This window comes from Rhinolophus sinicus, chromosome 17 (assembly GCF_057876585.1).
Source record: "Rhinolophus sinicus isolate RSI-liver-muscle chromosome 17, RSI-T2T, whole genome shotgun sequence".
NCBI lineage: Eukaryota > Metazoa > Chordata > Mammalia > Chiroptera > Rhinolophidae > Rhinolophus > Rhinolophus sinicus.
Genome location: NC_142517.1, coordinates 98,330,249 through 98,344,818, shown reverse-complemented (window position 1 = coordinate 98,344,818; position 14,570 = coordinate 98,330,249). Strand labels below are relative to the sequence as shown.

The window sequence follows — 14,570 nt, the reverse complement described above, 5'->3', positions numbered from 1 at the left end:
TACATCCATCTTTTGATAAAGATAATACTACAAAGAAAGTTACTATCTTGGAATTCAAATTATATCAAAGGACATACACTAATTTTGATACTTTTTTTCCCTTAGATTTAGAAATATTATCTGATAAATGAAATTTCAGGCCTACTTCCCTACTATGTCTTTATTATTCCCTGCTGTGAAGCGGTAATAATTGAATGTTTCTTTTATCCTCTTTCTTAATTATTTTCAAAAACTAACTTTTAATTTATAAAGAGGATTCTCTGTAGTCTTCACTTTTCAGTGAAGCGCCAGGCTTTTTTTTAAGATTTTATTGGGGAAGGGGAACAGGACTTTATTGGGGAACAGTGTGTACTTACAGGACTGTTTTTTACAAGTCAAGTTGTTGTCCTTTCAGTCTTAGTTGTGGAGGGCGCAGCTCAGCTCCAGGTCCAGTTGCCGTTGCTGGTTGCAGGGGGTGCTGCCCACCATCCCTTGCAGGAGTCGAACTGGCAACCTTGTGGTTGAGAGCCCGCACTCCAGCCAACTGAGCCATCCGGGAGGCAGCTCAGCTCAAGCTGCTGTGCTCAATGTTAGTTGCAGGGGGCGGAGCCCACCATCCCTTGCGGGACTCGAGGAATTGAACCAGCAACCTTGTGGTTGAGAGCCCACTGGCCCATGTGGGACTCGAACCGGCAGCCTTTGGATTTGGGAGCACAGAGCTCCAACCGCCTGAGCCACCGGGCCTGACCTCTGTTTAACTTTTTAAACTTTCTTTCAAAAGTCTCACCTTAGAGAATACCCAGAGTTGTCTCAATTATTTACCTGGTATTTGTATTGCTTAAATAAAAGGATCAATAATTAAGTTTAAAAGTAATCAATAATAATGATATGTTTCTTCTCCTTAATAAAACATCTTAATGTTTTCTTATCTTTTTGTATAAAAAGCGTCCCCAAAAATCTACAGTGGAATTTAGATAATATTTTCCAATAGGAGTTATTTAATGCCACAATTAAGTAGCCTTTCAATTATTTCTGCATTTTTAGGAACCAGAGCCAAGAATTCAAATGCTCATTAAATCAACACTGTAGAAATACCTTTAAATTCAATATTCAAACAGGTACTACTTGATAATGCAGAAGAAATTGGAGGAGAGTTTATGAAAACAATTGGAAGACATGAGGTAGTTATTAGACATAATTTAAGTAGCATATGGGGTGACTTCATGATGTTTAATCACCAAAATGTGTTTTCGATAGAGAATTTAATTGCAAATAAGATACTGAATCTTTTCCTTTAAAACAACGGGAGAAAGACCTTTCTTTTCTTATTATTTATCTATTCTCAACCCAAAGTAGTCTTAAATATAAGAATCCTATTAGATGCATCCTTCATTTATTCAAGTAAAATCTTACTACTTGGATTTTACCATTTTAAAAAGTGTTTTAAAATTCAGCAAACTTTTCCTTTGCTGAATAAATCATTTCTAAATAGTACGTGTCAAATACATTGCAATAGAAGTAGTTTAACTACTTCAGAGTGAAATACTGCTATTAACGTGGGTGTGCATATAGATTGCACATAGAAGAAGCCAAATTCTTAAATGTGTGTTGACATTGATGTTTTTAACTGAATATTCTCAAGTAGTATTAGACACCTGGCAATATTCTTAAGTTATATATATATATATATATATATATATATATATATATATATGCATATAAATATAAAGTGAAGCAAGCGAAATATATGTTGGTGATTAAAAATAACATGGTTATTCTATTCGTAATTTTTTGAGGACCCTCCACACTGCCATCCATAGCAGCTGCACCAGTCTGCATTCCCACCAACAGTGTGTGAGGGTTCCTTTTTCTCCACAGCCTCTCCAACACTTGTTACTATTTGTCTTGTTGATGATAGCCATTCTGACTGGGGTGAGGTGATATCTCATTGTGGTTTTTGTTTGCATTTCTCTGATGATTAGTGATGTTGAGCATTTTTTCATATGTCTATTTGCCATTTGTATGTCCTCTTTGGAGAAATGTCTCTCCAAGTCCTCTGCCCATTTTTCAATTGGGTTGTTTGTTTTTTTGTTGTTGAGTTGCATGAGTTCCTTGTATATTTTGCATATTAGCCCCTTATCGGAGACAATGTTTGCAAAAACCCTCTCCCATTCAGTTGGTTGCCTCTTTATTTTGTCGATGAATGGATAAAGAAGTTGTGATATATATACACAATGGAAATACTATTCGGCGGTAAGAAAAGATGATATATGAACATTTGTGACAACATGGATGGGTCTTGAGAGTGTAATGCTGAGCGAAATAAGTCAGACAGAAAAAGCAGAGAACCATGTGATTTCACTGATATGTGGTATATAAACCAAAACCAACAAAAGAACAAGACAAACAAATGAAGAAACAAAAACTCATAGTCACAGACAATAGTTTAGTGGTTACCAGAGGGTAAGGGGTGTGGGGGGTGGGAGATGACGGTAAGGAGGATCAAATATATGGTGATGGAAGGAGAACTGACTCTGGGTGGTGAACACACAATGGGATTTATAGATGATGTAATACAGAATTGTACACCTGAGGTCTATGTAATTTTACTAACAATTGTCACCCCAATAAATTTAAAAAATAAATTTTGAAAAAATATGAACTGTAAAGAATGCAAGAGAAACATCAGCTAAACCAGAAAAAAAAAATAACATGGTTGTCTTTTTACTAAAAGAAAATGAGTCACACTAATACTAACTTAAAATTAACCAATTTTAACCTTAAGAAGTATATTTATTAGATAGTGGTAATATTTTACATTTATATTACCCCTAATATCTGTAGGTCCCAATGAACTGTATTATACCCAAGTCTCACGCCTCCTTTTCTTTTTTTCCTAAATTTCTCAGTTAAAATCAGTACTATAGAAATGAAAAGGCAAGACTTAGAACAGGTGTAGGAAGGATTGCTATTGATTTCTCCCACATTAGTTGTTTAAGGGATATAAAATGAAGTTATCTTAAGAAATTTGGCTCACTTAGTTCCCTGAAGAATTTTTAATTGTATGGTCTGAGTGAATTGAGGCCTTGAGTAGTCTCAGAATTCCTACTGTCTTAGGCATTTCATTTTCTGCTGCAATGGTGGTAGCTGTTGTCACAAGTGGCACCTGCAGCAGTCTCTAAGTAAACACAATGTTTTATTTACTGATCCATCTTATTAAAAAACGGTTCTATGTGAAGCCCTTTTTCCTCTCACTGCTACGTGTAATTGGTGCTGCTTATAGAATTTCTTTTCAAAAAAATGAATGAGAAATAACTACCTTGACTTAGACAAAAATTTCTGGAAACAGTTATTCATCTTCCTTCAAATCTATTCTAAATACGTTTCTTGCCTACTTTTCTACAGGACGATGTAATAGCTTAGTGTACGCTCATAGTTGTATTTATATGTATTATAGTAACGAAGGTTTCCAGGAGGGAATTCCCGCTCATTCTCAGGAATTGTTTTTGTTTTCCCATTCCTGAATCCCGAGATATAAACTGTTTTCTGTTCTCCACAATGAATCGTTTCCACAAAGTGACGGTCGATACTACCAACCACCTGGGTTCAAGGAGCCGATTTACTCAATTTCCCAACCACCTTTTCTTGGGATTCCAGAACGGAAAAACGAAAAAAATGCCCGAGAATGGGGGGGTGGGGGGGGGGGATTTTCTCCCGAAAACCCTAGTGATAAATAGGAAAAATGTCTAAGAGATACATTGTGAGTAGTACGTTTATTTCCCATTGTGGGTATTACTGGGTTCAAGGAGACAATTTTCCCAATTTCCTGACCAACTGTCATGCAGGATGTTATTCAGGGTCTCAGCTCCCTCTCCCCACATAAGAACACAGGATATAGTGAGGCCAAAAAGGAACACCCACGGAGCCATAGATAGGGGAGTCACACCACTATAGTCTGGTTCTTGGAGACACAGGAAGCAGGAGCCACACAATCCACAACCTGCCGTCCACGTCTCTGTCAACCAACCTCACTTGCTAACTGCAATCCACTGTGCTAACTGCAATCTGCTCTAGCTAGCTCAGCCACCGTCCGCTGCTAGCGTAGCCACGGCAGTTATATTAGTGGCCAATGGCTCACTGGTTACAGCTGACGGCCAACTAGCCACAGCTGATGGCCATCCTTTCACAGTTGATGGCCGTTTACTCCCCGAACCAACACCTTTCCACATGAGGCCGAGAGCCTGGAACCTGCACTCCTGGTTCTGTCCGCACACCAACTTTTCTCAGGATTCAGGGACAGGAAAGCGAAAAAAATTCCTGAGAACGGGTGGGAGGGAATTCCTGCGTGGAAACCCTAATAGTAACTATGTTGTCTAAACTAAAAATTGGTGCGAGAACCCTAACATTTGTTTTAATTATGATTTTCATTTTAAAATCTTTTTAGAACATTTTTCAAATCACAGATAATATTTTAATTTATTTTTACTTATTGATATACAGAGTCACACAAAAAGAAATAGCATGGGAGGGGAGAAGAGTATTTTATATTAGGAACATCCTAGAAACTTTGGGTTACAGGTTTACATGTAACCTGTCTACTGCATCTGGTAGCGATGGACCTCAACATTAAGATTTCTATATAGAGCACATAAGTAAAAATGGAAAACAGACACATTAAACCTTTGATAGATCACTCTGCTGTTTTTACCATCATGGTAAAAATTAGGAGTAAATAAGTTTGTGAATATATTTAAATGTTTATGAATATGACTAAGACTGTCCTATTTTCCACAGGCCTACAAAAGAATCTTATACTTGTTAGTGCTTTAATTTCTGTCAAAACAGAAATTCTGAAAATCACTTATGGATGTCTGATATTTGGAGGATGTTTGTTCTGGAGGCCTGAGCCCCACATCAGACTCAATCGGATGGGTCCATGTCGTGTACATCTCTTTTCCTTCTTCTGCACTTCCGCTTTTGTGTTTCCTAAGTTCCTGGTAATGTCAGGAAGCTAATTCCAGCTCCTTTATAGAGCTGTATTGTTATAAAGGACACTTAGCTTTCACATTACTTTGCAGAAAAGTACTCATGAAAATTCAAAAGCTTGATGAGCTTTGGAAGATAGTTATATAACATTAAAGTATTTTCTCTAATTGATTTGATCATTTTTACAATAGGGATTCATTCATAGGATTTCTAGGAGAGTTCCAATCTAATAGGAATGGCAATAATTACTCAAGAAGTAACTATAATGCTTATATGTGTGTGTGTGTGTGTATTATATATATGTGTGTGTGTATATATGTAATGTTATATATACACATATAAACTTAAGTACTATATTCTTATGTATCATAGCACAATTCTAGTTCTGCACTTCCTTAACTATTTTTTATTCTTATTTTTTTAGAACACTGGTATTTGCATATAATGAGGAACAAAAAATGAAGAAGGAGACGCAGGATATTCACTAAGGATTCTAGCTGCTTGCTGCTGCAGACCTACAGGTTAAGGAATTCTGCTGCTGCTTCTTGCTTAGGAGTCGATCAGCTCTGTGATCAGACTGCATAGGAGGGACCCTGCCTTTTATCTTGTAGTTGCCAGAAGAAATCCTGGTCGGAATGTAACAGTACATCACTGTCTAATTACTATGGAAGGCGGTAAACTGACACTCACTTATTAAAGTTCCATCTCACTCACCCACAGAAAACCATTCTTTAAAGTGAATAGAAACCAAGCCCCTGTGAACACTTCTATTGAACATGACTCATGGAGACGAGCTTGGCTCTGATGTGCACCAGGATTCTATTGTTTTAACTTACCTAGAAGGATTACTAATGCATCAGGCAGCAGAGGGGTCAGGTACTGCCGTCGACAAGAAGTCTGCTGGGCGTAATGAAGAAGATCAGAACTGTAACATTTCTGGTAATGCCTTTCCCACCTGTCCAAGTAATGGTCCAGTTCTCAACACTCATGCGTATCAGGGATCTGGCATGCTGCATCTCAAAAAAGCCAGACTGTTGCAGTCTTCTGAGGACTGGAACGCAGCGAAGCGGAAGAGGCTGTCTGACTCCATCGTAAATCTAAACGTCAAGAAGGAAGCATTGCTTGCTGGTATGGTGGACAGTGTGCCCAAAGGCAAGCAGGACAGCACATTGCTGGCCTCTCTGCTTCAGTCGTTCAGCTCGAGGCTGCAGACTGTTGCTCTGTCACAACAAATTAGGCAGAGCCTCAAGGAGCAAGGATACGCCCTCAGCCACGATTCTTTAAAAGTGGAGAAAGATTTAAGGTGCTACGGTGTTGCATCAAGTCACTTAAAAACTTTGTTGAAGAAAAGTAAAGCTAAAGATCAAAAGCCTGATACCAATCTCCCTGACGTGACTAAGAACCTCATCAGAGATAGGTTTGTAGAGTCACCTCATCATGTTGGACAGAGTGGGACAAAGGTCATGAGTGAACCCTTGTCGTGTGCTGCAAGATTACAGGCTGTTGCAAGCATGGTGGAAAAAAGGGCTAGTCCTGCCACTTCACCCAAACCCAGTGTCGCTTGTAGTCAACTAGCATTACTCCTTTCCAGCGAAGCCCATTTACAGCAGTATTCTCGGGAACATGCTTTAAAAACACAAAATGCAAACCAAGCAGCAAGTGAAAGACTTGCTGCTATGGCCAGATTACAAGAAAATGGCCAGAAGGATGTCGGCAATTTCCAGCTCTCAAAAGGAATATCAAGCCATCTTAATGGTCAAGCCAGAACCCCATCAAGCAAATTAATGGCCAGCAAAAGTACATTTCAAAATCCAATGGGTATCGTTCCTCCTTCCCCCAAAAATACAGGCTATAAGAACTCACAGGAAAGAAACAATATAAAACAAGCTGCTAATAATAGTTTGCTTTTACATCTTCTTAAAAGCCAGACCATACCTAAGCCAATGAATGGACACAGTCACAGTGAAAGAGGAAGCATTTTTGAGGATAGTAGTACACCTACAACTATTGATGAATACTCAGATAACAATCCTAGTTTTACTGATGATAGCAGTGGTGATGAAAGTTCTTACTCCAACTGTGTTCCCATAGACTTGTCTTGCAAACACAGAACTGAAAAACCAGAACCCAGCCAACCTGTTTCTCTGGATAACTTAACTCAGTCCTTGCTCAACACTTGGGATCCCAAAGTCCCTGACGTGGATATCAAAGACGATCAAGATACTTCAAAGAATTCTAAGCTCAATTCACACCAGAAAGTAACACTTCTTCAACTGCTACTTGGCCATAAGAACGATGAAACTGTAGAAAGAAACAGCAGCCCTCAGGACGTACAGAGTGATGTGACAAAGTTCAGCACCCAGGCTTACGCGAGGACTTCTGTCATAGAGAGCCCCAGCACACACAGGGCTACCCCAGTGAGCACTCCACCGCTGCTTGCCTCCACCCAAGCGGACTCTCCCATCAACCTCTCCCAGCACTCTCTGGTCATCAAATGGAATTCCTCTCCATACACCTGTGGCACTCAGCCTGACAAGCCAACGAATACCGTCTCTAACCACTTGGTGGACCTTACAAAAAGCAAAGAATTGCAAGGAGAGAAACCGGTCCAAAATGAAGGTGCACAAAACTCTGCAACCTTCAGTGCCAGTAAACTGTTACAAAATTTAGCACAGTGTGGAATGCAGTCTTCCGCTTCAGGGGAAGAGCAGAGACCCAGTAAACAGCTGCTGAGTGTAAATACAGATAAACCCATAGGTATGATCGATAGATTAAGTAGCCCCCTGCTCTCAAATAAAACAAATGCAGTTGAAGAAAATAAAGCATTCAGTAGTCAAGCGACAGCTTCTGAACCAAGACTTTCTGGTTCCGAAATAGAGAATCTGCTGGAAAGGCGCACTGTCCTCCAGTTGCTTCTGGGAAATCCCAATAAAGGGAAGAGTGAGAAGAAAGAGAAAATTCCTTTAAGAGATGAAAGTACTCAGGAACATACAGATAGAGCTTTAAGTGAACAAATATTGATGGTAAAAATAAAATCTGAGCCTTGTGATGACTTACACACCCATAATACAGACGTGCACTTGAGCCATGATGCGAGGGGCGCCCCTTTCTTAGGTGTGGCTCCTCCCGTGCAGAGAAGCGCAGCTGCCTTACCAGCTCCCGAGGACTTTAAGTCGGAGCCCGTTTCACCTCAGGATTTTTCTTTCTCAAAGAATGGTCTGTTAAGTCGATTGCTAAGGCAAAATCAAGAGAGTTACCTGGCAGAGGATCTGGACAACAGTCACAGGAATAGTGAACTGACACTCTTAGAATCAAAGAATCTTTGTATGGTCCCCAAGAAAAGGAAGCTTTATGCTGAGCCACTAGAAAATCCACTTAAAAAGATGAAAAATAACATAGTCGATGCTGCAAGCAGTCCCAGTGCTCCAGAGGTGCTGTATGGGTCCTTGGTTAACCAGCAAGAGCTGAAACTGAGCAGAAATGATCTTGAATTTAAATATCCAGCCAGTCATGGTTCAGCCAGTGAAGGTGAGCATAGAAGCTGGGCCAGAGAGAGCAAAAGCTTCAATGTTCTGAAACAGCTGCTTCTCTCAGAAAGCTGTGTGAGAGATTTATCCCAGCCCAGGAGTAACTCTGTCGTTGAGAGTAAAAAGAAAGGACACAAAAATAATGTGACCAATAGCAAACCTGAATTCAGCATTTCTTCTTTGAGTGGCGTGATGTACAGTTCCGCTCAGCCCAACAGCTGCATGGAGAGCAGGACATTTCCGTACCCAGCAGTGGTAAAAACTCCCATCAGTCCTCCTTTTCCTTCTGAGCAGCACTTGGGCATTGTGGGGTCTAGAGCAGAATGTGGGCTTTTGAATGGGTGTTCCATGCCCAGTGAGAAGGGACCCATTAAGTGGGTCATAACAGATGGGGATAAGAATGAGTATGAAAAAGACTCTCCGAGACTGACCAAAACTAACCCGATACTGTATTACATGCTCCAGAAAGGAGGCAGTTCTGTTACCAGCCGAGAAACACAGGACAAGAACATTTGGAGGGAGCCTTCATCTGCTGAAAGTGTCTCACAGGTTACAGTCAAAGAAGAGTTACTTCCTGCTGCAGAAACGAAAGCTTCTTTCTTTAATTTAAGAAGCCCTTGTAATAGCCATATGGGAAATAATGCCTCTTGCCCACATAGCACAAATGGAGAAGTTTATGGACTTCTGGGAAACGTGCTAACAATAAAAAAAGAATCAGAATAAAATGTACCTGCCATTCAGCTTTGGATCTTTTTAAAACTAATTGGTATGAACTTGAGATCTGTATAAATAAGAGCATGATTTGAGAAAAGCATGGTATAATTGAAACTTTTTTCATTTCGAAAAGTATTGGTTACTGGTGATGTTTAAATATGCATACTACTTTTTGCTTTATGTTAGTTGTCATGAGGAAACTACTGAACTAGCAATTGGTTGTTTAACACTTCTGTATGCATCAGACAACTGTGAGTAACCTATGAATTAAATTCTTTATAATCACACATAATAGGCATAAATTAAAATATAAATTTCCATCCATAGTGGATTAATGCATTTTGCTGCCTTTAGTAGGATACTTTATTTTGCTTTTCAGAAGTCAGCTTACATAACACATTTTTTTAAAGTCCAAATTGTTAATAATTCTTTAAAGGATAATTATTGAATAAATAATTAGTGCCGATTCACTTTTCATTATCCAATTCAAAAATAAATTAGAAAATATATGCTTACATTTTTCACTTTTGCTAAAAAACATATTTATTTTTAACTCCTGGAAGGGGTTTTGTGGCTCCCTATGTGTCTGCCCCCACCCCAGTCTTTTCAATATGTATTTCTTTAAACCTTGTACTACTTAGTAAAAATTGATTACAATTGATGGAAGTTTGATAGATGCTTAAAAAAAGGCAGATTTCCATTTTTGTATTTTAACTACTTTATTAAATTAATATTCCTCCTTTTACAGAATTAGGAAAGTTAACATTTACCTTCAGATGGTTTCCTGAATAGTTGAATATTTAAGAAGTTGTTTTTAACAGAAGCAAAATGGCTTTTCTTTGGATAGTTTTCACCATCTCTTGTAAGAGTTACTTGTCACCATTACTGTGGTACCTGTGAGTCTTAGGGCTGGGGTTTCTTAAAGCTGGACTCAGACCACCTGCATGAGACTCATCGGGGGCACTTGTTTTAAAATGGCAGATTGCCGGGCAGCATCTCAGATCTGCAGAACAAGCATCTCTGCTAAGTGGGTCTGGGAACCTTCCATCTGCATTTAAGAAGAAACTCCCTAGGTGTTCCTTCTACACACTGAAGTTGAAGAACCATTGCTTATAACTTTTCTCAGAACACAGGACTGTAAAAAAAACTATTTGATGCCTGTTTTTTCCCCAGTACAGTCACACGTCAACTAAATATTTGCAATATTCTAGTTCCTATATTACCGTTATGTCTTTGGATATCGGGTTCAGAATACTTTTTATGACAAAAATACTGGGTGGAGGGGACAACTTTCGTATCTGGCTCAACATCTCAGGAAAATCTGTGATTATTTATGTGTTCTAATGAGTAACATCTACTTAATTAGCCTTAGGGATGGAAAACAGGGCCACTAACCAAACTCAGGTGATTCCAGGATGGTTTGAAAACTTCTCCTGAATACATCCTTAACTTCTATTAAAATCATTGTCCTAAGAACAATGCTGACAAAGATGAAAACGTTTATTTCAAACCCAAGAAAGGCACTAAACTCAGATGGACTAAACAGAAAAGTACAAAGGGCACATATACTTGACAGAAGAGAATTGTACAAAGTCACTCCATTGATCTATTATTTTAAAATAGTGGTTAAAAGTAAACATTGATGTTGTCTTGGAAGAACTTAATTGAGCCACGTGGGGTTTCAATCATGAAACAAGTCTGTGTTTTTAAGTTCAGTTTTTACAATCCACAGTTCATTCACCAGATACTTTTGTTCTTAATTTTGAACCAGGTTAGCAACTGACCTATCAAAAAAGAAAAAAACATGTTATATAGTCAACTATTAATTAGAAGGAAATCTATTTGAAGTTGTTCTACTTGAAGTTATTTCTAAGATTTTTATATTAATGAGTGTTATTTCCTAATATGATCTAAAACCCTAAATGATTATTTTTTTTTCTCAAAATGATTTGTAAATAGCTACTGGATATATTATAAAATAATAGTCCCGAGTGCTACATCATGGAGGCATGAAGGCGTATGTTTATTCGGAAATGAAAAGTCCACTGGCCAGTGAATATAACCTACTCCATCCCATATTTAGTGTGTGGCAATCTTATTGTCTACACTATATAATAAACTTTTAAACAAGTCATTTATTTTCTGCTGTTGTGAAAGATCTGGAGCCTTAGAGGTATACCAGAAAAAAATGGGCTTTTACAGGGAAGTGAAATTTAGGTCAGGGAAAAGAATATCAAGGGCCAGCATTGCTATTTTTTTGTTTGGTTGGTTGGGTGGTTGGTTTTTGTTGTTGTTAAGAGTTAAAGGAATTAGGATATATAATACCTAAATAAACATAACTGCACAGAATGCTATTCTGATTTACTAGAGAATGTCCCCAATTTGAGTTTGGACGATTTTAAAGAACAGAAAGGGCATACATCCATAAATTCACTTTGTTTATGCATATGTAGATAAAGGATACACATATACACACTTTCAAGGACTATTTTAGATATCTAGATAAGTTCTTCCTAATGAAGTCATTTGTGAAAGGGTACTACAGCTCTCATTGACATCGGTAAGGTAGCATTACTTGTTTATTCTCTGCTGCATCTTACGGAAGAGTAAACTGGTGAGAGTATATATTTTATATATATATATATAATATGTGTGTATATATATATATATATATATAGACTTGTTACATGAGGATGTTAAAATCGGTTTTTAAAGGTGATGTAAATAATGATTTCCTTAATGAAAAATACATATTTTGTATTGTTCCAATGCAATAGAAAAGCCTTTTAATCTCTTTGGTTTCTGTATATTCCATGTATAAGTGTAAATATAATCAGACAGGTTTAAAAATTGTGCATGTATGTATACAGTTGCAAGTCTGGACAAATGTATAGAATAAACCTTTTATTTAAGTTGTGATTACCTGCTGCATGAAAAGTGCATGGGGGACCCTGTGCATCTGTGCATTTGGCAAAATGTCTTAAGTCAAATCAGATGTTCATCCCAACATGACAGTATTCCATTTCTGGACATGACTTCTGTGGTTTAAGCTTTGTGAAAGAATGTGCTTTGAATCCAAGGGTCTTAAAATTTTTTAAATCAAGTCAACCACTTTTCAACATAAAGAGTCCACACAACTACTTTCATGAATTTTTTAATCCCATTGGAAACGTACTATTATACCAGGAGTATTCCAGTGTACTGGAATACAGGCACATTACCATTCATGGTATGAATTCTGGGGTTTACACAACCAATTTTGATGTGATCTACTCAGTAATATCATTTGTCATTTTTATTAGAAACTTAATTTCTTCATGTGATGTCATGAAACTGTACATATTGCAGTGTGAATTTTTTTGTTTTTTAATCTTTTAGTGTTTACTTCCTGCAGTGAATTTGAATAAATGAGAAAAAAATGCATTATCTCTGGTTTGAAATGACTGTTATTGTGTGGATTTTTCTCTGGTTTTTAGGTTTTTCATAGACATAAAAGTCTCTGCTCATGAAAATAGTAAGTTTTCCGGGATGCTTTGCCCTACTCAGAAACATAAAAGAACAAAAGAAGAAGGTGCCAGTGAGTCACTGTATCTAGAGACGGGGCACTTGAAGCCTAGCTCACAAAGATGGCTGTGGCCCGTGCTACCTGTCCTGGAGTCTGTACTCGGTGTGTAACTGGAATGACCACTTCAGATTTTTCAAGTGGGAAAGAGTCTGTCCAGTGTTCAAAAATAAAGTGATTTGATACATACTTGTTCTAAGATAATATTTTATTAGAAGGTTTTTATACAAGTTTCAGTGGGTGTTTAGTTTATTTTAAATGAAATAAGGTCTTCAGTCATTTTTCAAAAATGAATGCACATGTACACATACATATGAGTATGTATGTATATGCTATATGTGCATTGATTATAAGCTGAGAAAGGTAAGCGAACACATGTAATAAGTAATAGAGGCCAATTTATTTTTAAAAAGCAAAACTGTTCATGCACTGATGGCCTGGGAATTTTTATTTTTACAAATATATTATTGATAATTTAGAAGAAAGGCGTTTTCCCAAAGATGAGTTTCTATTTTACGGCACTAAAATAGGCCTATTGTAATTCAACAGTGAAAATCTTGTGCCTTCTCTCCTAACGGATTTATAAACAATGTCTCAAAAATACCCAAGTAATAGAAATATGTCCAGCTTTCCTACACTATTAAAATACTGAAAAGTTACACCTCGCTGTGTGTGTAGACACTGTCTGTCATCAGAAGCAGATGCACAGCCGTGTTATACTTACTGATTTATGTAGCAGAAAAGCATACCAAATGTGTCAAGTAAATAAACTGTGTAAGAGGGAGTTTAAGAGAACCACCAGTTAGTAATAAGGACGGTCTTTAATGATCAAATCAAATTATGACCACCCATGCTATGCGAAGTTCTACTTCATGCTTGTTAATGTGGAAATCTCAACAAAGAAATAATTTTGAAAATTTTGTTCAACCACTGATACCACTAAACTATGACCTGTTTAAACAGAAAATAGGTTTTAAATATTTGTTATTAAACATACCATTTTTTGTTTATTCCATAAAACCTAACACTAGCACCTTGTAAGGGTTGATGGAGGATTCTATTGGCATCATTTAGCATTAATTTACTATTTTGTTTCTCTAAATGGTTGGTACAGTACTATTTACATTTTAAAGATGCCATCTTCTTAAGTAAGTTAAAGACCCTTGCTCTGAAAAACCAGAATTGACATACTCTTCAGTTGGTAGCAGAACAATTGGAAATGTAATTTAAATCCCATAAATACTAGTCCCAAGGAAGTGCTACAGCACTTATACCCTTTTTTAAGTGTCTAAAAGTAAACATTTCCAACAATAACCCAAGTTTTAAGTAGTATAATTCTGTAGTGAGAGGAAGAGGATTTTTGAACCACTCCAGTCTCTTTACAGCCCTTTTGTTTACACACAGACCTAGACAGCCTTCTATTTTCCAGTCTTTGCTGTTACCAGACCTCATGAGTAGGTGCTCTAAATTTTGAGAAAAGTTTACAGTCCTTTTGGACTATCTGTTTTGCTAATTTTTGCTGATAAACATTCGCCTCCGAGATCAGATCTGGATGAGGAAATGACCCAACATTGTATAGGTGTCAGCCTGTATTTTTTGAAAGCCACACCAACAGCACTACATTGTAGGTACATTTTTCTGAGATTGCTAATGAATATGGAATGATAATTTAAGGATACCGCAATGAGATGATTTTCTTATAATTAGAAAACTATAGTTTCCTCCAAAGATTGGAAGGGAGGGTTGAATCTGACAGCCATTGTAGCTACTCTTTTCATAAACCAGCTGCAGATTCTTGTAAG

General features: G+C 37.5%; 1 protein-coding gene across 4 annotated transcripts in view; it reads left to right on the top strand.

The window, feature by feature from the left end:
* NRIP1 (nuclear receptor interacting protein 1) overlaps nucleotides 1–12,632 on the top strand; it is an 85,578-nt gene extending 72,946 nt beyond the window's left edge. For all 4 annotated transcript variants that reach the window (XM_019748908.3, XM_019748907.3, XM_074333526.2 and 1 more), the window contains one exon: nucleotides 5,390–12,632. In XM_019748908.3, coding sequence (XP_019604467.3) covers nucleotides 5,742–9,215 — 3,474 coding nt within the window. In that variant the 5' untranslated portion in view covers nucleotides 5,390–5,741 and the 3' untranslated portion in view covers nucleotides 9,216–12,632. The remainder of the gene's footprint in view (nucleotides 1–5,389) is intronic.
* Nucleotides 12,633–14,570: the final 1,938 nt, after the last annotated feature.